Here is a 27,311-nt window from a genome sequence, read left to right on the forward strand (position 1 = left end):
GTAACTGACACGTGGCACTGCTTTCCTTGACTACAAAATATGTTCCGTAAAATATTGAAAAATTAAAAGTATGCAGCTTTTAATACCGTGTATTTTTTAAATACGCCATCTTTCATGGGCCTGGGTTGTTTGGTATAAAGTCATTTGGCATAAGTTCATCTGGCATCAAGCCGTTTGTTATAAAAGACATTTGGCATAACGGTCATTTGGCACAATGGTCATTTAACATAATCACATTTATAAAGAACAGGTATATTTTGAAAGAAAGAATTTTATTCTAATTATGCGAAATGATCGTTATGAAAAATGGCCATTATTTCAATTGGGGTTATGCCAAATGACCATATGCTAAATGGTTTTAAGCCAGATGAACCGTTCCCATTTTTCATGGCTGAGTGGAAAATTATCAGGTCTTCTAGGATATGATACATTCGGTTATGACTGTAAAAACGTGATCTCTCAAATACTAAATATTTTTGGATGTTGTTAACGTGAAAAAGTTAGTTATATTAAGTAAATATTGCACTAAAACTTTTAAGACACAAATCTGGCGAAGAAGGCATCGAACAACAATGATTTTTATTTTAGCTTTGTGCATTAGTAGAAAGCATAAGTTAAGAATATAATGCTTGTTAATTCAATATTTGTTCAGTTAAGTGCTTTTAGAATGCGGACAGAGATATTACATAAGTCGGACATTGGGATGACCATCTCTAGATTCCGATATGTTTCACTTTAAGCACAGTGGATAATGTAAATAACACTGCGGAACACGTTTTTGTCTCCAGCACCAAAATACCGCTATTCACTTATTTAAGGGTTGCTGAATCTATTGCCGTTTTCAGAAATATCATATCACGTCTAGTTTTTGAGATATTGGCTGTTTAAAATGTAAAAAATGACTATTTCAGCCAACTTGCATGCAAGTTTGCCAGCTTGTAAGGTAATATATTGGCTTAATTTGCCACAGAATTCAAACTTTATGTGTATAACAATACTTATCATCAAAGTTTGTAATACTTTCGATACGGAAAAGTTATTTTTTGATGGTTTAGAGAATTGTTGTATTTTTCCATATAGAAGAAACGAAGAATTTTGTATGGAGACTGCAAGCATGTTAAAAAAATCGGTTTAATCGAAATTTAGTCACGCAATTTCAATCAAATTATGTCTGAAATGAAAGTTCAAATTCTATTTTGCATGTTTGGTGGATAAGATTACAAAAATGTTTGATAAATTGTATTTTAAATTTCATGTAAACATAAATAAAACCAGTGTTTTATACAACTTTGGCGACCTGTAGCTAAAAATTGTGACGAGCTGGAACATTTCTGAGAATGGCACCAGATTCAGCAGCCCCAAATTTACTAGAGACACATAATTTGATTCTTGAGACACGCAAAAATGTCATTTTTGTTACGCTGTGTAATCAATTCGCCTAAGACTACATATCATCATATGAACACTTTTGTAATAATAATAGTTAAAAGATAGTCTTTTTATGGAGAAAGAAATTGTTGAGAGAGAGGATCAAAGAAATAATCTACATAGGCAAAAATATTGAGATGTGGATAGTCGACTGTATTATCGCACAGAAATATACAAAAAGGGTCTTATTTTAAATTTTCTTCTTCACATGCTCAAAAAGTAGTATCTAAAATCTTAAAAATACACATATCAGCGAAATTATAGCTTGTTTATGGTAACAAATGATAGTCCGTTTGAAAGCCATTCTGTTCGTATGTCACGCCACTTTAGTTTTATTTATATGAAAAGACGGATAGATTTATAAAGATTATGTTCTCTTGTGAATACAAAAGAGCAAAATACCAAAACTAAAGAAAACATTCTTTCCTTAATTATTGTTATTATTATTATTATTACTATTATTATTATTTTAAGCTTAAATAGGATGACTTCCGTTTTAGGCAAATAAATTACTAACATTATTCTATGTGCTTTATACTACGTTCAGTATAGAGCTGATGTTACGTAATAAAGGCTATCTTTAAGAATTCATACATATAGTATTCACAGTAAATGAGAAGTATGACGTTTGATTTCAAGATATCCTATCTTAGGCAATATCACCATTAGCCAAACCGAATATATCATTGCGTAAAAGACCTGAAAATTGTCACTCAGCCCTGAAAAATGGCGTATTTAAAAAATAACCGGTATTAAAGGTTGCATAATTTTAATTTTTCAATATTTTACAGAACATATTTTGTAGGCAAGGAACGCAGTGCCACGTGTCAGTTACCATGGATTTGATAGCTATTAAGTTACTCTTTTATATGCAAGCTAAAAATGTTGCCCCAATTTGCCCCTGTAAATGTTAGAGGAAGGTGAAATAGCCAATTTTTCAACATAAAATATCATATAAATCCGAAAATATAAGAGATACATTTTTTATGTCTTCTGAAGAAATGCATATTTTATCAATTAAAACAACTTTGTAGAACATGTGAAAAATCTCAAAAATACCCAGAAAGAGATATAACGAAAAAACTAGTTTTAAGGGGTCGTTCACAAAAAATGACCCATATCTCTTAAAATTCAATAGATAGAGCAAAAGTGTCTTCAGCAACTTTTCATGTAGTGAAATTATCTACAACTTTACCGAAGACACCATTGTTGTATCTCCACTTTTTCAAAAAAGTGAAAATCTATCTCACTGCTAGGTGGATTCATCACAAAAATAATTCTTTCTTAAGAAGGGCTTCAACATCCCGAACAACTTCTCTGAAGACACTATACCTCTAAAACCAACTTTTCTGGTGCAAAACATTTTCGATCACGAATATAGGCCCTTGGAAGCACTGTGCAGCCGTATAAAAGCTGAACTAAATGCTTGTAAAACGTTTTTAAAGCTGAAAAATAAAGTTGGTATTCAACGACATGCTTTAAAGTTTCTCCAAATTTGTGTGAACAATGCTTTAACAAAGGTTGGCCATGAAAATTAATAAAATGTTATAAAACATGATGCTGGATAAAACTGCCATAATGGTGTTTGTTAAATGAGTGAATGTTAGTTGGGACTCTATCTTTTTTCAAATCTTTTTGCATGTTTTTGAAGAAAGTTTAGTTGTTTCTAAACTGTTCATACAACACATTTTTCTTAAAAAATGGTTTTGAATGTGTTTTGAAACATAAAATGAATATATGTTGTATTTTGAAACATTTTGAAGATAATGGTGCCAAAAGCTTCAAAATTGGTTAGAAATTACCCAAGTTATGGTGACTTCACTGAAGGCCATTTTTTATAACTTGAAAATTTACTTTCAAAACGCGTGGCGCAAGCGTTTTGAAAGTAAATTTTCAAGTTATAAAAAAAATTCTAAATCTTAATATTTTTGGCTCGAGAAACCTTAAAGTTCTCTTCTAATGTGATTTGAATTCATAAGAGCAGACAAATTTTTGGTTTCGAGTGCTTTTGAAAAATAAGCCGCACGCTATTGTACATCGACCTAAAATAGTAAAACGTTTAGAATTATAAAGGCAATTTCAAAAGGATTGATTTCCATTTCCAAAAACATAACATTGCAGGTTTGACTTTTCCATGTCAACATAATATTTTTATTCACTGCTTAGCTTGCTTTGATCAAGCCATAAAAATTATAGTGTATGCGATAAGTGTCAAATAAGGGCGATTCAAACATGTAGGGTAAAAGTACCGGTTTTGGCCAGCCTAAGAGAAAATGTCAATAAAAAATAAATGGGAAGCCGTATTTATACTACAAATATGTCAAATGCAAGCTTTCAATCCATATTATGTGTGTAAAATATCAAAACTGAGCTATACCCATTGTTTCGGTTTGAAAATCCCTTTGGTCAATATAGGCCAACGGAACCAGTTTCGGCCAGAGATTTATCTTCGGTTCCTAAATTGGCCAATCGCATTAATTTCTCATGAGAGTGGCCATATTAGGAGTGCCCTGGCCAAATTAGGTGTATGGGAGTTAAAATTATAAGGAAAATGAATTGTTTTTCTCATGTTTTGAATCAATTTGGACTAGTAAATGAATATAGATTGATCATGTGAATGTGATCTACTGAACATAAAAGGTTTCATGCTGATTGGCTATGTGAAACGGTGTATAATTCCCTATGGCAGCAACTGGCGTATGGCCAAAACCGGTGGTTCTACCCTAGCTGGATACAATTGGACCGAAAAACTGGAGCACCGATGAAAACGACATGTCTAGAGATCTGTTTCATACAAACTGTATATTTCATTTTAGATAATTCTGCATTTATATAAACTGTCGGTAACTAGAAGTGATGCTACTTGTTTCGAAAAATTCTAGTCATTCTAAATTGGTCACGATATTGCAATTATGTATAGCTTTTTAATTATATGAAAATTCTCTCTTAGATAGGTTCCTGAAGTGTTCCTACGTGTTTGTGTGTATAAAAAGCTCAGGAAATTCAGCGGAAGCCGGGACCACTTGTGTCGAATAAAATTATTAATAATTTTAGACAAAAATCGTTGCAATCTATTATTGCCACGTGTGGTAGCTCGACAAATTTCTTGGTAGACCGTGACTTTTTGAAAATTAATTATTATTGTTTAGCTGTCAAGTCTATAAGTACCACATTGCACAATGGTCGGGCTCCATATAAAGAAGCGGCCAAAACTACCAAAACACTTTTTTGAGATTTTTATGGTTTTTATCATTTTAAAATATACCTCATGTATTATATTATTATGATTCCTAATTGAAATTGAACTAAAATTTGAATTTCTTTGACTTTTATGACGTCAAACTGAGTGAAGTCAAAAAATTGAAAAATGTATCAATAAAATAAAGTACAAAATTCATATTTAAGGACTGCAATATTCTCCGAAAGCTACGCACTATCTGAAAGCTTATGGTTCAACACTTTTATCGAGCATAAGGATGGAAAAAAATATTTTGTTGAAGCCTTAATACTGTTCAATATTACACTTTAGTAATTTTGATGATTTTGAACATGAAAAACAACTCTTGTCGCGTCATGTCGCCGCCATTTCCAATATTGCACTTTAAAATGCATCCTTAGATCTTACAAAAAACGTTTAAATTTTTTGCAGAAATTTGCTGATTTGCAAGTTAGAGCTATTTGAATAATTAAATATTTTCATACATTTTGACGATATTTTTTATACAAAGTTGATAAAAAATATATTTAACCACTCTTCATACATATTTTGATAAAACTCGTTAAAATACAAACAAAATTTGTGATTTCAGCCAAATTTGATTGCATTGCTAATAAAAAACTTTTTAAAAATAAGTTACGTAATGTGTGAATAGCCCCTTCTGAAACAATAAAAAAGCCAAATAACATATTCAGATTACATATTTCATCGATTAAGGCGATAAAACCAGTTTTGGCCAAACTTCGTTTTTTTTCGTCCATTGTGCATTGGCGACGAGCAAGAACCTTCTGCAGATATGTTGACTAGTCAGCACAATGGATCATTAAAATAACCAAAACGGCCGTTATGGATGGCATAGATCAACGTATTTTGACAGCTACTAAAGGTACGCTGCATTTTTGTTTATCTTACACGAAAATACTCACACAGATAAAATAGTTATGAAAATTCTTCAGATTTGTACTGAAATCGGAATATAAATTCAATTTATTCAATCGGATTGTTTAGGGGTATCCAGGTTTTCACATATCATGATTCTACGTTAAAAATTGAGCCAGAATCCAAAATTTCATATTCTTCCGTGCCCTGGAACTACTTTTAAAATACATTTGAAGTTAGTATGGAAATCGCTTTTGAATCATTGCTCGGCAAATGTTACTACGGGACGAGCTGACATTATGTAAATTGAAATGCCATTGAGTCTACGGATTTAAATCTTCATTAATAATTTATAACGTCGCTTAAATTTCATCATCAAAATGTCGAATTGTCATGTCCCGACATGCAAAAGCAAATTATATTTGAAGAAACCCTAAAACAGAACGATATAAAACGGTTACGTTCCATAGATTTCCAACGATCAATGTGCAGAGAAACCGATGGCTAACATTTTTGCGATAAAACTTGAAAACAAATACCACGAACCTTTTCGTTTGTTCCAAGCACTTCTGAGAATCAGATAGCAGGACCATAGCGGAAGAAAATAAAGAAAATCCTGATGTAAGATTTGAACAACTATCGAAAGTTAAATTACACTGAACAATAAACAACAAGCAAATGCACCTTGTGTTATTTATTTTATTATACCTATCTTAAATATCGAAAGGGTCGATCGAAAATCTTCCAAAAACAGCTTTAAACTTTTCAGTATACTCAACTCAAAACCGACCTCAATGTCACTCCCACTCCTTTGTATTTGGGCCCCTTATGTGAACTAGACATTCGATCAAATTTCAGAAATTATATCGGATTCAATTCCTGCATTCCGTACAATAAGGCCTTTCTATGTACATTTAGTATATATATTCTTGTATGTAAAATAAAAAAACAAATTGCACGGCTAGTTATTTCTGAGGGAGGTAATGGGTTTGATGAGAAACATGGGAAATACTCATCATAAATAGAACAAATGCATTGAATAACCTTCTAATCGGATACGTTACAAAGTATTCTGGTAAGCCATCGATATTTCGTTATCCTAAATACCTAAATTTACTTAAATTGCATTAAAATATAACAAACGCTATACAAATCCAGAAAAAGTTCATAACTATTTACTAATACTAATGCACAGTCGTGAATAGCATACCTTCTATAGCTTTCAATATACTTAGGGCATAGATAGCGCAACCATAGCCTTGTGTGTTTGACAGAACAGCAATGCTGTCACAATGGTAAATCCCATATACAGTGGCGCCTTTGTTTTGATGCGGTGAGCACTTGCAAAAACTACCTTCAATGATCCATTCTCGCCTTAGATGAGGGAGTTCCTGAAACGGCAGATAGAATTCTGATCGAAGGAGGCAAAAATGTCTCGATTCATCGGAGGGAGACGCCTGCCGGCTGAGGAAAATCCTACAGGATAAGCCGAAAATGTGCGATAGGGTACACGGGTTCTTAAAACGGGAAAAATCAACCGAAAAAAGCAGGTGGAACTGGAAAAGGTTGAAACAGAAGTTGGAAAAAGTGTCAAAAAGCGTCGATGAAAAAGAGATGTGGTAGCTCGACAAATTTCTTAGTAGACCGTGACATTTTGAAAATCAATTATTATTGTATAGCTGTCAAGTCTATAAGTACCACACCACGATTGAAGCGTTATATATTTAGGTTAAGTTAATTGAAAGCGTTTTTGTTTCTCTCATAAGCAGGTGAATTTAACTCAACTGTAAACATTCTGAACTGCTACGGCAAATGAAATGTAATATGTTGTCAATAAAAGATTAATTTATTATTTCAAATTTGATTTTAAATCAAGCTGAAAACGTTATAGGTCACTTACTGATGTGAGTGCATTTCTGGGAGTATACTGTATACTGTATACTGTTTCACAGCTAATCAATCGTCAGCAATGATGATAGTTATAAACAGATTCTTGGGTTGTAACCAAAATTTGGCAATTCAACCAAACCTTTTTTGTGAGAAGTGCTTATAAGCCTATTTCTGCGCTCTGTGAAATATTGCAGAACACTAACTCGATTACAAAACTGTCGTCAACTTATTGTGTAATTAAAAATAAGCCAAAGCCACCAGCTGAGATCTGAACACGTACATACGGTTGTTTTTCAATCATATTTTTGGTTTCGATTCTGTGCAGTACTCGATATTTCATACAACGTGAAGCGAACAAAAAGAAATTCCACCACTCGACAGCACGTGAAAAGCTGATCCCATATGTGAAAACCGAAGCTCACGAAAAACGACTACCGAAAATATCACGATTTTTATTGCACTCATACACATATATCCACTACGGATGCGCTGCTTCACGACGATCGCGACTTCTACTGGCAATAAGACACAAAATCGCAGACACAAGTGGCAAAGAAAACATGAATTTCTCGTCAAAATCGACTAAAAATAAAAATAACTCGCAGCTGAAGTGAACGACAGAAGATGATGTGAAATCGAATTCTTTCGAGCTCAGTGCCTCCCGCAGACAATCAGTGCACCGTAGCGTCGTGTGACGTGATTCAGTTTCCCAGTAAAAAAAATCCTGGATATCAACACGTCCCATACGTATAGGTACTTCAATCGCTTGAACGACGTCTTCGCTTATCGGCAACTCGGGCCGATATAAATCAATCTTCAAGAGCGAGGGTGCCCCTTCATACATTATCAAATCGCGGTTTCCCAATCGAAGCTGCCCAAAAGGTAATTGTTCAGTAAAAAAAGACAGCGCAGTAGGCGCTGAAACCAGGACAACTGCAACGAAATTTCCGGCTTGCTGTGCCGGGTGCCATCCAACAGCAGCAATTCAGCGCGATGAGAAAACGAGGTTGACTAATCAAACTGTGTAAATCGTAGTAGCTAGCCGTTCTGTTTCCCCCCCTTCTCTGATAATGGTTAATCCGAAGTTGCACTTCTACAACGCCGCACCTAGTTGCTAGGTTGATTGCACTTACACGGTGCTTCCTAGATCGTAATTGTCAGAGAAAAAAATCTCCAACAAATCTGTGCTCACCAAACGATTTCTATGGATAAACTGCATGTATTGGCAAAGTTTTTAAAAAATCGTAGGGCCCGTTTCAGTTACAAACACTGTAGTTTTGTTTGATCCGTGCAAAATAAGAATGGTAATGTCCCAAATGATCTTTGGACAGTAGACTGGCCCAGCTCAGTATGGGAGAAAAATAAAGTTGTTTAATTCCACGGGGCACCCCCCAGAATTATTTCTTAGGTTAAAAAGAAGACTTCCTGAAAATTTCAGCTCATTTGGTCGTTCCATTAGCTGGCGCATTTGAATTGAAGTTAATATGGGATTTCCAGCTCAAACATATGGGAAACAGTACATCATCTACTGTTTGGTTCAGGAAAATTGTTGATCGCGTTGAATTAAACCCAGAATGTCAAAAACACTACTTGATACCATAGCGAACAATATTGTAGAAGGTTGTATCATGATTAAAAAAGATAAAATTGGTGTTTCTCTGTATTTCTTCAACACAGCATGATGATTGCCACTAGGTGCATCAAGCCACCTATGACGCTGGGCGAGCTGCTGCGCAAGACGCATGCATACATGTGACTGTCCGGAGTTCTGATCTAAGCCTAACTTTCATCAACTGAAATTTTAATGAAAATGAACTTTAATCAAGATACTACCTTCTGCAATTATGTTCCTTAGGATATCAACTAGTGTATTTGTCATTCTGGAACCAATTGAATACGATCAATTTGTTTACAGAACGAAACAAAGGCAAAGGGTCAATTTCAATATATTTGAAACGAAAATCCCATACAAACTTCGAATTAAATGTGCCAGCTGGTGGCGCAACCAATTGAGTTGAAATTTTAAGTTACTTTTTTTCTTATCCTAAGGCACATATCTAGGGGGTGCTCGTTGAGTTTTACAACTTTTTTGTTTAAGGGCCAGTCTATTGGACAGACTCCACGGGACATCCGTATACATCCGGAACCGACCGTCCGATTTGGATTCATGATGATTGAATAATGTAGTGGAGTTGTGTAATAAATATTGAAATCGGTAGAAAATAGTGGGAATTAGAGCCAAAAGATCACGAAAATTTAGTTGTTAAAAAAGGTCGGGAACGTAAAGGTTAATAATGTTTATGAAAGAAAAAAATCGAAGCTTAGGGCAACTTCACCGGTGGTCCATTTTTTGGTCCAAATTTATTCCAAAAATGGACCTGTCAAAATTAATTGGACCTGTAAAAATATACCAAACCGCACGAGCATGCACCGGTGATGTCGATCCATTTCGAACGTGATCACAAAAAAAAATGCTGGCGGTGCTTGAAAAAAGCGAAATTCCAACTGAATCCCTGGAGGGATTTGTGTAGAAATTCACGTGAAAACCACGTATTTAACATACCGCGAAATTTACAAAGGAGTTCCTGAGAGAGTTCATCCATCCTGGGATTTCTGGTGGACCTAGGAATTATTGGCGTTTTGCGTGTTCATCTCTGCGTAGTGGAACTTATCGAATAATTTCCGGAGGAACTATGACCTCGGACACGGACTTAGGAATTCGTGATGGAACTTCCGATAAGAATTATTGAAGAACTCTTGAGTAGAATTCGGTAGAAAACTGCCAGCGGGATTCTTGGAGCAACTCGCAGGGAAATTCCAGAAGGAAGTACAGTGGAATTCATGGAGGAATTGCGGAAAAATTCCGGGAGAAACTCTGAATGAATTTTGGAAGGAACTTCTGATGAATTTCCGGTGGAGCTTTTATTCCCGATTGGAGAAATTTCGAGGCATTCGCGGTGGAGTTCCGAAGGACTTCCTGGCGGAGTGCTGAACGAAATCCCAGGAGGTATTGCTACTGGAATTCCTGGAGAAAATGTCCGGAGGAGTTTTGAAATTTCTGCATAAAAAAACCCTTGAGAAAATTGTGGTGCAAATCTCCGGAGAAATTCCTGGAGGAAATGCTCGGATAAATGCTCTTAGAAAATCCCCTAAGGAATTCCTGGAGAAAATGCCTGGAAGAATTTCATAATGAAATCTCCAGGGAAGAACTAAAAAGATCCTGGTGGAACTCCGGAGAACTTACACAAGGAGCTCTGGAGGAATTACCGGAGAACGTCTAGAGTAATTTACTTGAGATTTTTGTTGGGAAACTTTGGAGGATTTCCAAAGATCTACTATAGGAACTCTGAAGAATTTCTGTAGAAATTCAAAAAAAAAATTCCATGGGGAAACATAGAGGAAATCCGAAGGAATTCCCGATGGAGCTCCAATAGAATTCCCGGATGAAAGCTGAAGGAACTCTCGGAGGAACTTCAAAGAAAGTTAATGAAGAATTTCGAAGAAAAATTTGGAGGGCCTCCAAAGGGGCTCTGAAGAAATTGCTGGAGGAACTGCGGAATAATTTTTAGAAAAATGTCCGAGGAAATTGCTAAAGGAACTATGGAGGAAATCCCGGAGGAACTCTGGAGAATTTCCTGGGGGATCTACAAAGGAATTCCTGACAGAGCTTCGAGAAATTTATGGAGGAAATCCGATGAGCTTCTCAAGGAACAATGAAATAATTTCTCGGAAAAAATCCGTAGGAGTTCTCTATAGAACTATAGAATTCTCGGACAAACTTGGAAGAAATTTCAGATGGAGCTCCGAAGGAATTCCCGGAAAGAATTCTGAAAAAATTGAATTCTGAATTGATAGGGGATCTCTGAAGGAATTCCTAGACAAACAGCGAAGCTAATCCGTTGTAATTCATGGTGCAAAACCCCAGAGGAATGCCTGGAGGAAATTTCCGGATAAATTCTCTGAAAAAAAAACATCGAGGGAATTTTGGGAGAAAATACCCGAAGGAATTTCTTAATGAAATCCCCAGAGAAATTCCTGAATCACATCCCCAGAGAAAGTCCTGGGCGAAATCCACGGTGAAATTGTTATTGGAAATCCCCTGAGAAATTCCTAACGAAATTCTCTGGATGAATTCTTGGAGATATCCCCGGATGAATCCTTGAAATCTCCAGAGGAACCAGTGGAGATAATTCTCGGAGGGATTCCTAGACGAAATCTCAGCAGGGATATCTGGAGGAAAATTCATGGAGGAAATCCCCGAAAGCATTACTATTGAAAATCCCCAGAGAAATTCATGGACGAAATCCCTGGAAAAAATCTCCGGAGGAATTTCTGGAGAAAGCCCCGGCGGAAGCAGAAAAGCAAATCGCCGGAGGAAAAAATCCTCTAGAGGAGTTACTGGGAGAAATCGCCGGAAGCATTCCTGGAAGAAATGTCCGGATTATTTCTGAAGAAAATTCCCAGGAAATACCTAGACGAAATCCCCGGAAGTTTTGGCTGAAATCCCTGGAAGAATTGCTGTTGGAATTCTCCTGAGGAGTTCCTGGAGAAAATCCACAGAGGAGTTCTTGGGGGTTATCCCCGGAGGAATCTCTGGAGGAAATCTCCGAAGAAATTCCTGGAAGAAATCTTCCGACACATTCTCAAAGAAAAAAAAATCCTCAAAGGAATTTCAGGAGAAACAACCCTCGAGGGGATTTCTTAATTAAATCCCCGGAGGAAAATCTGGAGTAAATCCACGAATTAATTCCTGTAGGAAATTCTCGGAGGAATTCCTGGAGGAAATCCCTGGATTAATTCCTGGAGATCTCCGGAGGAAATCTCTGGAGAAATTTTTGGAGGAAATCTCCGGAGAAACGTTCTGAAAATATCCTTTAAGGAATTTCTGGGTAAATTCCCGGAGGAATTTCTTAATGAAATGCCGGGAGGATTTCCTGGACGAAATCCTCAGAGGAAGTCCTGAACGAAAGCCCAGGAGGTATTGCTATTGGAATTCCTGGAGAAAATGCCTGTAGGAGTTTTTGGGGAGTTCTTATCTTCGGAGGAATTACTGGAAGAACTCAGGAGAAGGAATTTCTGAATGGAATTCTCGGAGGAATTCCTGGACGAAATCCTCGAAAGAATTACTGTTGGAAATCCCCTGAGGAATCCCTGGAGAAAATCCCTGGAGGAATTCCTGGACGAAATCCACTGAGGTATTACTATTAAAATTACCCTGAGGATTTTTTCGCAGATGCGTTGCTGAAAGAATTCCGGAGGCGTTTCTGGTGAAACTCCGGGGTTATTGCTGGAGGAACTCCGGAGAAATTTCTGGAGAAACTAAGGAGGATATTCGTAAGAATTCGTAAGAATGTATCTCCGGAAGAATTTTCCAGGAATTACTGGATGAAGTCCAGAGCAATCGCTTGGAGACTCTAAAGAAATGTATGGAAGAACTCTGTAAGAATTCATGGTAGAAGTTCAGAAGAAGACCCGAGAAATTGCTGGAAGAAATTCAGAGGAATTGCCGGAGGAAATCAGGAAGAATGTCTGGAAGAATTTAAGAAAATTCCTAGAGGAACTCCGGAGGAATTACACGAGGAACACTGGATGAATTCCCGGAGAAATATTTGAGAATTTTTGGAGAAACCCTGGAGGAATTCGCGGAGGAAATGTAGGGATTTTTTTCGAAGAAAGTCGTGAAAAATTCCAAGTGGAAATCCGGAGGATTTCTGAGGCATTACTAGAACTCTGAAGAACTCCTGGAGAAATTCCGGGAAAAATTCAGTAGGCACCCTGGAGGAAATCTTAAGAAATTCACAGTGGAGCTCCCGGAGGAAATCTGAAAGAGTTCCCGGAGGAACTCCGAAGAAATTCTATCAGGAGATCTGAATAAATTATTGTAGGATTTCCAAAGAAATTCCTGTAGCTAGTTCGAAGGAATTTCCGAGGAATAATATTTAGAGAAACTCCGGAGAGAATCCTAATGGAATCATGAAGGAAATTCTCCAAATATATTCCTGATGGAGCGCGGAGAAATTTCTGGAGGAAGTCCGAGGAATTGCTGAAGGAACTCTGAAAGATTTCCTGGAGACAAGAACGAAATCCAAAAGGAATCCCGGTGTAGCTCAGGATGGATTCCCGTAGTAACAACGGTAGAATTCTCAGAGGAACTCTGACGAAATTCCCGGTGGACTCAGAAGGAACTTCCGGCAAAAATTCTAAAAGAACTCGTGAAGGAGCTCCAGAGGAATTTCTAGAGGAACTCCGAAGGAATTCCTGGAGAGAATCTGAAGAAGTTCATTGTGGAGGTTTCGGAGAAACTCTAGTGGAAATCCCTGGAAAAAACTCTGTGTAACTGTGTCACAGAAAGATCACAGTTAATAACTGTGGAAGTGCTCATAAGAACACTGAGTTGAAAAGCTGATTCAACCCTGGGAAGGAGAAACCGATACAAAATTTCTCTACGTCAAAGTGAGCCGAGATTTTGCTGTCACGAACTGTCACTGTGGGCCCTGATATTGAATAATAGACAAACATTATAAAAACGCGTATTTAGTAAACGCATATTGTTGCATTTCATCTAAAGTAACAAAAATGAATTCATGCACATTCAAAAGTAACGTCACGAGAGCACCCTTTGTTCTAATTGAATATAATGTAATTGGAATAAGCATCTTTTTACTGTTTTCACTAAAAATGAAAATTAAACGCATAGAAAACTGTGGCCCTTTTTCAATGTTTGTCCAAAGAAACCAAAGGTACACAACAAATGAAAACTTGCGATTTTCACGCAGCCTTGATTGTCGCTGGCAAACTGTACTATCTGTGCATCCCTCCCAGGCTCAACCCTAGTTGGGACGTACAAGCTAGAAAGAAGTAGAAGATGTGAACATCACTAGTTTCTTTAGAATTGGCTGACAATAGATAAGGCGTAAATTGTGGATTTTTTTTATTTTGCCTTGACATGCAATTTAGTTAGATTTGTTGGACATTTTTTTTTCTGTAAATAACGGTCTGGGGAGCACCGTGACTTAGTTTTGGGTTTGTAGCATCGTCGTCATATAGTTTAGTAATCGAGTTGTTTTGGAAGTTGTTTGGAGAGTGAGTGAGGCACACATCGCACCGCTGTCCGCTGACTGATATAAAGTACCTTTGCACGCGTTTGCTTGTAGTGAGTGAGTGAGAGCCTAATACACACCACAGTGCAACACGATGTTTGTTTATTTGTTGTTGTTGCGGTTTGACCTTAACTTGTGGAATCTACCACGAAAAAAATAAATGGTGAAGAAAGAAAACAACAACAATCGGGCACGTTTCGCATGCTTCTTGTCGATTGTTGAGCCATATAGGTCATACAGCTATATAGCTGAGTGGAGTACCTTATAGTCAATGTAAAATTGTTTGAGACCGAGACCTACCTTCGATGGCCGTCATGCTTGCTTATTTTGGAGAATGGAATGGCGCGGAGCAATTGCGATTGAGATTGAGAGTGAAATTCAATGAGTGGGGTGAGTGTACGGGTCGATTTATTGTTATTACTACTACGAACTGGAGGCCCTATCACTTGGTCGGGCTGCATTCGAATTGGAAAGAGGCCGAATTGTTGGTTTAACACTAACCAGAAATGAGTAATATAAAAAAGAAAATATAGCAGTTTTTTAGCCATAAATAATACTATTATGATAACAAGCCCATGTCTATATGTACTACTCAACAATGACTGTCTTAGTCAAGCTTAATTCTTCATACGTAACGAACAATCTATTAAGGTGAAACAGTTCGGAATCAACTTCTAAAATTGCACTAAAAATTCAAAGGCACAAATCTTTTTGAGCTTTCTTACTCATAATAAAAAATATTTTTGTTTTCCATACAAAAATCTTATCATGGTGAAAGGGGCGGGGGAGGAAATCATACAGTCCGCTAGGAATCCCCAAATTCCACTCGGTATCCTTAAGAATCCACTGAAAAGTTGCAGATGCCCACTTGAAAAACCTGAAATCCGTAATGAATTTTACAGAATGCAGTTAGAAAACTTCTAGCGCCTACTAAAGATTGCCGTAAGAAACATTTTGTTCATTTTGTGTGGCTCGTTTCATTGTTAAAATACTTGACATGGTACGTAGTGCCTGCCAGAGCACCACTAGTATAGAATGTTGGGTAGTCTCTCAAAAAATCGAACGTCATACAGAATCTTTAACAAGAAGAGGACTTTGTTCTAAATAATCAACGCAGATCAGTGAATCAAATTGTCATTCGAACAGACGCAAACCAAACAACAAAACAAGCGCGTCACAATCGTTTGTCCCAACTTTTGCGGATTGGGATACAATGTCTAGAAAAAATGTCATGACAAACACAGGGAGCAACATTGTTGCAACCTTCTCAGCTCGTGATTAATCGGTTATTTCAACACACAAAATCAAATTTGTTTTGTGCTTGTTTTTCGATAATGTGGCAATGTTTACCACCAAGAAGAAAGTTCTCGAAAATTGCAATGCAAAGCCTAGAAAATCACCACGCACTTGGTGAGCGATCATTGTCATATTCTCTTCAAGTTGTGATAACCTGTTTTTGCTGAATAAGATTGTTGCAACATAAATAGAAGAGGATAATGTCTTTGTTGCAGCGTGTGGGTTACCAATTGATTCACTGACGCAGATAAATTAATACACACGCTCAAAACACAGACAAGTAGTAAAACTCAAAAATGTAACAGATACATTTTTTTTTTACTGACACGTAATGCTTCCAGTGGACGATTTGCCCTTTGAAGGAAGCACCACACTAGACAACGGACTAGCATGCAACGCCCAGTTGCACAGTCGAAAAGCCTTCCTGGCGAAAAGTTTTCCGGACTGAAGCGGGAATCGAACCCACACCCCTTGACTCGATGCGGCTAAATGCTTGGTAACACTAACCGCACGGCCACGAAGCCCACAAATTTGATTATGAAACATCTGATTGATAGCTGGAGAACACCTTTCTGGTTCGTTCTACTCTTTGACACCTTCGGGATTATTGCGGATTGAAACAAGTTTGGTCGAAATTGAACTATATTCGCGCTCGGTCTCTATCGAGAAATGAAACGATACTGATGTACAAAGGCAACATGAAGGGAATTAACTGCTTCATCTACATCTTTAAATCAAAACATTTTCTTTAAATCGCTAACAAATTCATTTCTTGGAATAATGTACCGAGTGCAGTGGAAAACTAAATGGCAATATGTTCATAAGTTTCACCACAATCACATAAATTAGTATCACTTATATTAATACTATATAAATGACTATTAAAAATATAATGATTAGAAATTATTCTCGATGATGTACACATAAAACTTCTTCTACCAGATAATTTTTTGAACCATGTAGTTAGATTGACAATAAGAAAAATAGAATGCCACCACCGTCCTTTATCATTAGAATTCCAAGAATACTTTCGCTTTAGCACCGGTCCTCCACCGATGTAAACAAATGCATAGACGGACTGTCACATGAAAAAGCCTATAACTTGGCTAACTGTTTTTGACTGTTATATTTGATTCAATAGATACTACTCATCGTCCATCGTCATGCTGTATCGTAAAATGTAGAGAAAATCGATTGAATTTCGTGTACTAATCCAAAGGGAAAATCTACGAAGAGAAATCTACCACTGCGAATACGCCTGTATGGTACTAAATGCGAAATTTTGGTTTACTGGTTTCTGTTTTGGCCAGGGGTTAAATTCTGAGAAAATTGAGAGTATCTCTCACTTATCGCTCTCTGTACTAATCATGATCCACTACACATCAGGAGAGTCTGTTTATCGTCTACTGCTACAGCTTTGATTATATTGGGGTTTTGGCCCATCGTATTATTTCGAAGCATGTATACTATATTTTTTACAACTAAGAAAGTTAGTGACACCATTTCTATGAAAATGTGGACTACCCTAATTTTCAATAACAGCGAACAAACGGCCCAACTAATACGAACAACTTTATATGACCGTTTTTGTCTTATTTTTCATTCTGAAGCTCAAATCGTGATACGCAACCTAGGACAGGACGTAACAGCTCAACTATGGCTGCCCCGTTGTTTTTCAGTCGGCAACCTTGACGATACTAAAGCCACTGCTACCAGTATCTATTTTAAAGAAATCTTGCGAACAAATTCATATATCAAGGCTCAAATTTTGATTATTTCTTGCACATTTTATTCTTTTACTGCAATAGGAAATGTCAACTATTTTAAAAATCAGGTTTATATTGAAAACTGGTGATTTTTTTTAGAGAAACTTAACACATTTTCGATTATGTTGCTTTCAATCAAGTATTTTTTATTTATTTTAACGCTGAGGTGCACATGCGGTAATTTTAACATCGAATATAAATAGATTTGAAACACAAAAATCACTTGAAAAATTTAGAACTTTTGATAAAAATTCTAGGGGTCTATTTTATAAGTCGAGTCGAACAAAATTATTCGACTGGAGTCACTGTCGACCGAAAAATACGCTCGACACAGCTCTGTCACTCGAGTTTTTCGACAGTTATCACTCTATGTGACTGGATTATTATGGGAGTCGACGGGTGACATCTGAAATATGCATGCTTGCTTTGATCGACAATGAATATAGACGAGTCACATGAATCTGCTCGACTTACAAAATAGGCCCCTAATTTACATAAAAAAATAACTGTCCCATATTGATTTGCCCATAAAAACATAACTGTCCCATATTGATTTGCGAACCAACACCTTTTTTCATCGCAACATGTAAAGTTGAATATATACTTTACTATGCGTATCACAATTTACTTACTTTGCTTGAAAATGTTGCGGAAAAATATGAACTAGGTGAAGTCCCATATTGAAAAATAAAGGCATAATAATCTCTATATAAACTTTCAACCCAAAGAGCAATTGCAAAACGCGAATTGTATTCAAGTTTTTATTTTTTACTCATCAAAAGAACCAAAATGAGTAATCTGTGCGATGGTGCTAAATGAATATGGCGTACAGAAATAATAAAATTATGAAACTTTGTATCAGAGAACAAACTTCAAACTTTGAGCGCTATTTTCTCAATGTCTACTTTTTCAATATGCCTTTATGGGCAAAACACGGCTGGGCTAGCAACAAAGTGCCCTATTGCAATCCAATTCAACGATGTGGAAGTAGGCCTTTGCCAAAACGACCAATGAGAAGTATTCGTTTTTGACAGGCAAATGGTTTCGCTTTTGTACTTTGATCTGACACGTCTTGCGTACTAACAACAAGAAATTGTCCCAACTTGAACAGGGTATGACAATGATCGCACACCGCGTGCTTTGTTATTTTTAAGCTATGATTTCGATAATTTTAAGAATTTTCTTCACGTTTGTAAACATAACAAAGCTATGGAGATCAAAACTATTACAACAAGCGCCGAAAGTGACAGTTATCGGAGTAGATAAAAACTTGCCGTTTGTTCTAAACATTTTTTCAACTAGCACGAAGTTGAACCCTCTGGGTGCATTCAAATATTACGTAACGCAAAATTTGTCAGTTTCAGACCCCCTCCCACCCCCACGTAACAGCTTTTGTATGGAAAATTTATAATTTTTGTATGGGCCGTAACACTATGTAAGACCCCCTCCCTCTCCCTATTGCGTTACGTAATATTTGAACGGTCCCTCTTCGTGCTAGTTGAAAACGGTTGTGCTACTTTTCTCCGAATGTCGGTTCCCCGAATGTTGTTTCCCCGAATGTTGTTTCCCCGAATGCCAGATCCCCGAATATCCCGTTTCCCCGAATAGCCCACTTCCCCGAAAAGTTTTTGGCACTCTCATTTGTCATAACTTTATACATTTCAGGGGAGTGAACGCCCTGGTCATCTGATATGCACCCTTCTTTATTTGATTGGCGGTTTCTACGAGTTTTACCGTCCTCAGCATTTTTGGCAACATGTGTATAGTCGAAAATGACTAAGGGGTCTATTTTGTAAATCGAACAGATTCATGTGACTCGTCCTTAGTCACTGTCGATCAAAGTAAGCATGCATATTTCAGATGTCACCAGTCGACTCCCATGGACCGATGCCCGAGTTCACTAATTTGACGTGTGAGCGGTGCCGAATTCACTGATTTCCATGGTTACATAAATAACACGGCACCGCTAAAACGTCAAATAATGAACCCGTGCATAAGTCCATAGTAATCCAGTCACTTAAGGTGACAGCTGTCGAAAAACTCGAGTGACAGAGCTGTGTCGAGCGAATTTTTTGGTCGACAGTGACTCCAATCGAATCATTTTGATCGACTCGACTTACAAAATAGACCCCTAAACACCTCCTTCTTTTGATTGCTTATCGTTCTTTCTAATTCACCATCCTGCCACTGAAAACTATTATAGCACCTATTTGAAATGCTACACTGGTAAAAATTATGATTTTAACACAAAAATCAAAGAAATATTGAAGCATGTCTTGTCTATAAATCCGGGCACCTTAGGCAAATGATGTCTTTAATTCCGGACACTTTTGAATCGAAATCCGGACAACGGTGAATAGCATTGAATATCCGTTAAACTTTTATCAAAATACTATATATTAAAAATATTAATAAAATCAACACGCTATTGAATAACAATCTTTAATGAACTTGATGTCCAATTTTGTCCTACAATGGTAAAATGAATAACACGTTTGTAATAATAGTGGTTTGATTACCTGAGCTGAAGCAGCTTGTAGCTTGAACTGCATTTGATGTGGCTCGAACATTGATTATTGGATAAATACAATTTATCCAATAATCAATTACAATCTGAATACTCACTACACTTTCCATAGTTGTTTTTCAATTTTTCACTTATTTTTTCTTTCTGTAAATATGATACACTAGTAAAAAGGGAGTCCATTACGCGATGTCCGGATCTGAAAACAATGGCTCATAATCCCGGACCGTCTTTTTACACACCAATAAATGTATATTTCAAGCATATTGAATGATAGTGGAGTCACCGAACTTCCAAAATATCTCTTTTGAAACAGTTTTGGATAAAACATTCTATGAAGATATATTCCACTAACTTTTACTTCAAACAAACGTTGTTCGCGCGTTCATCGATCGTTCAACTCAAGTTGAAGTTAAATCGCGACGAAATGAGGTCCAACATGAGCACATTATTTGTTTTTATTTTTATTAATTATTTATCAGTGGTTACTAGATTAGAAATGAGGTTTATAAAAACCAAACATTTCATCACTTAATTTTAACTATAATTAATTTATATAATTAAAGTGTCCGGATATTGGTACCGTCCGGATTTTGATTCACCACGGTACTAAAATGTAACTTAGACCTGGGGGATGCGAACTGAAAATCGACAAGCAGTCAGGCTGCTGTCAAACTACAATTTTCGTAAAACTTATCCGAGTATGCCTAAAAATGTACGGTCATGATTTCATCACGCTAAAACAATGTCATATAACTTTTATAAAATATGTTTCTAACTTGCATAGGGCCATACACTTTCTGATTAAGTCTATTTATTGGATTCATTGCCTGAATTGAACAAATGAGGCTTTGTGTGTAGTATTTTAAGTGTTCTATTTGAATGCGGTTTCCAGCGAGACAATCAAACAATCAACGGTTAGCACTCGCGGAAAACGACTTAAATGTTCGAGTTCGCACCCCCCAGACTTAGACTATCGATTCAAAAAAAAAAAAAAAAGTTCCCGAGTTCCACTCTGAATCATGCACAGACCTGTTTTTTTGGTGTCCTCTAAGAGGTCTGAATGATTTGAAACTTCCAGCAACTCTTCGACATTTATAACTTTTGTCAGGTACATTATTTAACAAGCGCAAGTATGAAAATGGGTTGTTGGTGATAAACAATCTGAAAATCTTGTAATGCTACGTGGTCTCGGCTAAACCAGACATTACACCCGAGCAGTTTGATGTTCAAAATAATACATTTTAAAGGTAGTGCCCATAATTTTATTAAAATTTTATATTGAAAACTAAGATCTTTTGCAAAAAGGTGTATAAAACACTTTTTCAGCTACGCGTAAAAGAGACATCGGTGCAAACATTTTCTTATGTTATTATGAGCAATATGAGTACAACTTGCAAGTGTTGCATATTTCAAATTGTCAAAATAGAATCTCTCGCTTTGATGTCTACATGTACTGCCCATATTTGAAGTCGACGTAAGCGTTACTGACATTTTCAGCATATTTTTGTCATTTGTACGATAATAAACGACTACGGAAAGGTTTTTTTCACGCATGTATCTAGATGACGGTTAGATCAACCGCCATATAAATAATAAATCTTAGTGTAAATTTCCTTGACTTCCCTGGGCATTGAGTATCGCGAACAATGCGCAAATGGCAACAATAATGGCAAAGAAAGGTCTCAGTTAATAACTGTGGAAGGGCTCATCAAACACTTCTAAAGTTGAGGAGCAAGTTCTGTCCCAATGGGGAAGTAACGTCAATAAGAAGAAAAAGTAGTATTTCTAATGCATCTATTATTATTTTCCAGTTCTTCAGTGCAAGATTAATTGCAAATCACCAAATCAAAAATCCCAGCTCAAATCATTGAACAAAGTTGATTCTAGTTGTATTTAATAGCATTCCGTGAGTGATAATAACCCCTCTACCGGCAGCTTCATTTTTTACCCAACAAACAGCAATAACTTTTTTGTTTTTCAATATTTTTGCACCATTTTTTCACAAGCCTTAAAACACTCTTCTATTTTTAGAGTCTCCGTCAATATTGATCATTGGTCATATGGTTTTGAAGATATTCAGATGTTCCTTGGGGGACTGACATTTCCCATATAAAAAATATTTGGACGACATTTTGTTCATAGTCAATTTATCAAAAAACTAAAATATGGGCTATACAGTGTCAGGTTATAAGGAGCTTCTCTGAAAAAATCATACAAATCGGTAGAGTGGTCTTCAATAAATCTGAATGGACCAATGCACGCGTTCACTCTTTGACGTTTTAGAGGTGCCGTGTTATTTACATGACCATGGAAACAAGTGAACGTCAAATTAGTGAACTCGTGCATTGGTCCATATTACAGAACCATGTTTTTGAAGTTTTAAGGATCTCTATACGGTAAGATTGGTACCAGACACTTAAATGTTCATAACTTGAAAACGATTGCACCGATTTGCTTCATTTTTTTCACAGCAAACTCACATTGAAGTATTGTTTCGAACAGCGAATGACTGAATATGATGAAAAATCTGTAGCCTGAGATATTTACGTAGGTTATAGAAAAAAGTAGGTCCCCCAAGAAATTTCGGAATTTCTCCGGATCTAGATGACTTGTGATCAATATCGACACAGATACTTAAAATAGAAGAAATTTGTGAAGAATGGTGCAAAAACATCGAAAAACAAAAAAGTTATTGATGTTTGAATATTTTTTGAAGTAGAAAATTGAAGCTGCCGGTAGAGGGGATAGTTAAGTTTTAGCGAAACATTGCTAGGGGAAAAGCACTAATTCAGTACCAATTTTTGGATTTACATACAAAGTAGGCCTAAATTGTATGAATGAGACGAAAATTAGTGCTTTCCCCTAGACGAACAATTTTAGAGTTCCACATTTTTTTTTTTCATTCTTTACCTACTAGACTAGATATCGGGAAAGTTTTCAAAAATGGCCACTCTGAGTCCATATATTTTGGTAATATACTTTCCAATCCTATTTTCAATGTAGTAATGTGGACATCCAACCTTGAGAAATGAAGCTTAAGGTGAAGATGCATCAAAGGCAAACCATGAATTTTCACGCTGAAAATTTGAATAATACAAAAAATAACATATTGTCCATGTTGAGATTAGACAATGACCAACTAAATGAACAACAACAGCACACATCATATTAACCGCACGGAATCAACCGCGTTTATAACGCTTTGTGTACATATTCCCCCGTTATAAAAACAATCAACTAATAGCAGTTGTTCATACATGCTATGTTCTTCTACTAGCTTCGCTGTATAGTATAGTCTATGCCAACTCACGGAGCAGTGAATGTGTCATCATCGCGTCCATTGCCGCTCCCTGTTCCCCTCATCCGGTAGATTAAAAACTGCGTCCACTAAATAGAGCACTACAGTAGATTAGAACGCCGAATATTCGAAGCAGAAGCGCAAGCAGCAGCAAAAGCAACTAGCAAGCTCACCATTAACACTCGCCTGCTAAGTGACTGCTGCGGAAGTTAACTGTATTAGTAGTATGGATTGTTTTCGCAGAAGTTACTCACGAGTAAACATTTATGAGTGCCAATAACTCACGAGAAAATTTCTACGAGGGGAAAAAGCTCAGTCACTCAGAGTCGCGGTCGGAAAATCTCAGCCCTCCCATATCTCCCATGGACTCAAAGACGGAGCGGAGAAGCACCAGGCCAACTGCGTTCGGAATACCTACCTATGAAGCGTGCTTGCTGCAACGTTTAGCATTGCTGTCGCAGGTGGCCGTGGTAGCATGCTGAATTGTGATTCGGATTCTGAGCTCTTTTCGTCTTGTCGCACTTGAAATCGGCAACTACGTGTTGATTGTCTTGCCCGCACACCTTCTCTGCGGTAACTTTGATTCACATCTACCATGCGTACGCTGTTGCTCTTGTACATTTGATATAGGTACTTACAATTAACTTTCCCTTACTCGATATTTCGTATCTCGATATCGAGTTAGAGAACCATAGTAAAAGTTGGTTTTCATGGCTAACTTGATGGTCCCTTGGATCGCAGTTGCACTGGTTTTGTGTTCTGTAACTCGATACCTCCCTGACTCGATGGTGCCATCAATATCGAGTTAGAGAGAGTTTACTGTATCATCCTTCTTTGCCGTCTAGCGTGAAAGTTAGAACGCTCCAAAGCAGGAAATGAAGCAGGCAAACAATCGAAATATTATAGCCTAGGCGTGCCCAACCTTTTTGGCTCTTTTTCGACATAAATGGTTGGTGCGATCGCAACAATAGACCAATATGAACAAAATTAGTCTCAAATGAAAGCTTTGTAGTATATCTGTCTAATCCATGCTGCAAATTAAAAATTTGTATCGCGTCTCCAGTTGGAAGCCGGAATCATCGACACGCGACAATCATTTTTTCTCAAAATCTATGCGTTGAACCTAACGTCGGACATAGTGCGCTGGGCAGCGGTTCTGGTGGACTACCCAGCGCACCTTGCCCGACGTTGCTCCGATGCATAGGTTTGAAGAAAATCCGTTCTTCGCATGTCGAAAACTCCGATTTTCAACTGTGCGAATAATATCAAACTCTTCGCTAGCAATGCAAGCAAAGATAAAAATCAGTCCGGCCCGGATCATATTTTGGCCTTAATTGAAAAAAAAAACAAAAAGGTTGGGCAGGCCTGTTCTGGCCAATTTCAGAAATTCGCAAACCAACTATTTACAGTTCTCAAGTTCAAAGATTATATTCAATGAGGCTTGCAGAATATTATTATTTTCAATTGGTATTTGATACCTTCTTCTTCTTCTTGGCATTAACGTCCTCACTGGGACAGAGCCTGCTTCTCAGCTTATTGTTCTTATGAGCACATTCACAGTTATTAACTAAGGGCTGATGCACAAATTTCATAACGGCAAAAATGACCATTTTGGACACCCACCCACCCTCTCGTAACGCTTTTTGTAAAAAAATATTTTTATTTGTCTATGAGCTATAACATCTGGAAGACACCCACCCACCCCTTTTGGCGTTATGAAATTTGTAAATGGGCCCTAAGAGCTTTCATTGTCAATGTTGCCATTTTCGCATTCGTACATCGTGTGGCAGGTACGATGATACTCTATGCCCAGGGAAGTGAAGGAAATTTCCATTACGAAAAGATCCTGAAATGACCGGGAATCGAACCCAGACACCTTCAGCATGACTTAGCTTTGCAGCTGCGGACTCCAATCACTCGGCTAAGGAAGGCCCTTTGATATTTGACATATAAACGGCATTTTAGTGGCAACTGGCATTTTAGGGGAAGCTCCAAGCAGCAGCTTTGATTCAAAAGCTTATGAGAAATGAGGAGATCTGTCAAGCATTCGCATTTGTATCTACTTCTTCTTCTTCTTCTTGGCATTACGTCCTCACTGGGATAAAGTCTGCTTCTCAGCATAGTGTTCAATGAGCACTTCCACAGTTATTAACTTAGAGCTTTCTTTGCCAAAGTAGTTATTTTCGGATTCGTACATCGTGTGGCAAGTACGATGATTATTTATGCCCAGGGTAGTCAAATAAATTTTCATTACGAAAAGGTCCTGGACCAATCGGGAATCGAACCCCCCTTCAGCATGGATTCCCGAGGAGGAACAAATAACTCCCAAATAACTCATGCATACCATTTTTTGGTATCATACCAAAATTAGGTATTGTTCAGTTATCAATACCTCAATTTGGTATTATAATGGTATTGAAAAAAATCTTTAAAACAATTAAAAATACTTCATTGAGGTATTAAACAGCTATTGAGGTCTGCTGGAGGTATTGAACTACAATTGAAAAATTTCATTTTTATATGAAAATCCATCAAGTATTATTGAGGTATTACAATACCTGATCTAGTTATCAGTTTGGTGTTCGTAGAATATGCTTGAGGTATTATTTGAGGTATTTTACCTCTTATGCAGGGCTAATTCATACCTCATTCAGGTATGTAGTATTGGAAATTATCTGGTATGAAATACCTCAATTTGGTATTCAGTAGTTATTTTCTTCTGCTCGGGTTTGCCTTGTAGCGCGGACTCTAACCATTCGGCTAAGGAAGTCCCGCATTTGCATCTACAATTACTTATTTATAGTAAGCCAAGACATTATTAATTATTTCGCATTTACTGTAGATGTGTGAGAGAAGCGGCTGTCAATATTTAGTTTTGTTATAACTTTCAAGCACAAACTTATACGTTTGAGGATCTGGATATGGGGTGAATACCGTCGTTGAGGATGAGATTGGGCCTGAAAGGGGTAATCCCTGATTGATTTTTAAACTACTTTGAAAAGTTTTCCTAAATATAAGAATACGTTTATGACTCGTGCATATGTAATCTTTCTAGAATATAAATAAAAAAAGTCAAGAAATGTATGTCACGAATTGGTTCAAGAACGACCCAGACAACCAAAATGTACGTATAACGAAACCACCTGGAGGCTTTGTATGTGCAAAATTTCATTTATAAGATGTCGCGAAAAGGCCTTCTACATACAAAAGTGGAGGCGATATACGTGCATATATTATGTGATGCATCATAGCATACAATGCGAGTGTATAAATGTTCTACCGAACTAACCTGTGATCCTATGCGACTTAACTTATGATAACAAATGTTGATTTGACAGCTGCTACGGATTGATGCGACTTACTTTGTACGAGTGTACGGGACGAAACAAAATGTATAAACGAACTCAGAAAAAAAGCGTTTTATGCGAGGAAACTCATCAATCTGACGATTTTATCAACCGTGTTTTGCGGGTTTGATGTAATTTGTATGCATTAACGAGTTATTACGTGAACTTTCATGCGACTTCTGGTTGTCTGGGGAACCAACCGATTTTCATGATGGCCTGGACATTAACCCACGGAACGAAATTAAGTAGATGAAAAACCGAATTTAGTACTAAATAAATAATAAATTAATAAAAGGAATTGCCATTGCCCCCGCTGGCTACGCCCATGCATGTATGACATCAAACATCATCATCAATTTTAATGTAAACGTGGTAAAACATGACGATAACAATTTTTTGACAAATTTGAAAAAGGCTGACAAAATCGGGTCATAAAGCTGACAAAATCTGGTCAGTACTGTATACCATTTAATTCCATTAGAGTTTGTATCTTTTGACAGATACTCGTATTTCGATCTCAACTGTAAAGCCGTCTTCAGTGTCGTGTACTCGACTAGCCGTGT

At 37.0% G+C, this 27,311-nt stretch overlaps 1 protein-coding gene across 10 annotated transcripts in view; it reads left to right on the forward strand.

Moving 5' to 3' along the window:
- LOC5565521 overlaps nucleotides 1-27,311 on the forward strand; it is a 129,234-nt gene that overhangs the window by 13,301 nt on the left and 88,622 nt on the right. For 3 of the 10 annotated variants that reach the window (XR_002501851.1, XR_002501852.1, XM_021851910.1), the window contains exon 1: nucleotides 14,805-14,904. The exons of 5 other annotated variants lie outside the window; for them this stretch is intronic. Coding sequence is in view for 1 of the 5 variants with exons in the window: in XM_021851910.1 (XP_021707602.1) it covers nucleotides 14,820-14,904 (85 nt within the window). In the remaining 4 variants the exon portion in view is untranslated. Of the gene's footprint in view, nucleotides 1-7,739; nucleotides 8,297-8,323; nucleotides 8,421-14,804; nucleotides 14,905-27,311 lie in introns of those variants that run through there. 2 more of the 10 variants (XR_002501856.1, XR_002501854.1) reach the window with 2 other exon arrangements.

The sequence above is a fragment of the Aedes aegypti genome, chromosome 3, assembly GCF_002204515.2.
Source record: "Aedes aegypti strain LVP_AGWG chromosome 3, AaegL5.0 Primary Assembly, whole genome shotgun sequence".
Classification (NCBI taxonomy): Eukaryota; Metazoa; Arthropoda; class Insecta; order Diptera; family Culicidae; genus Aedes; species Aedes aegypti.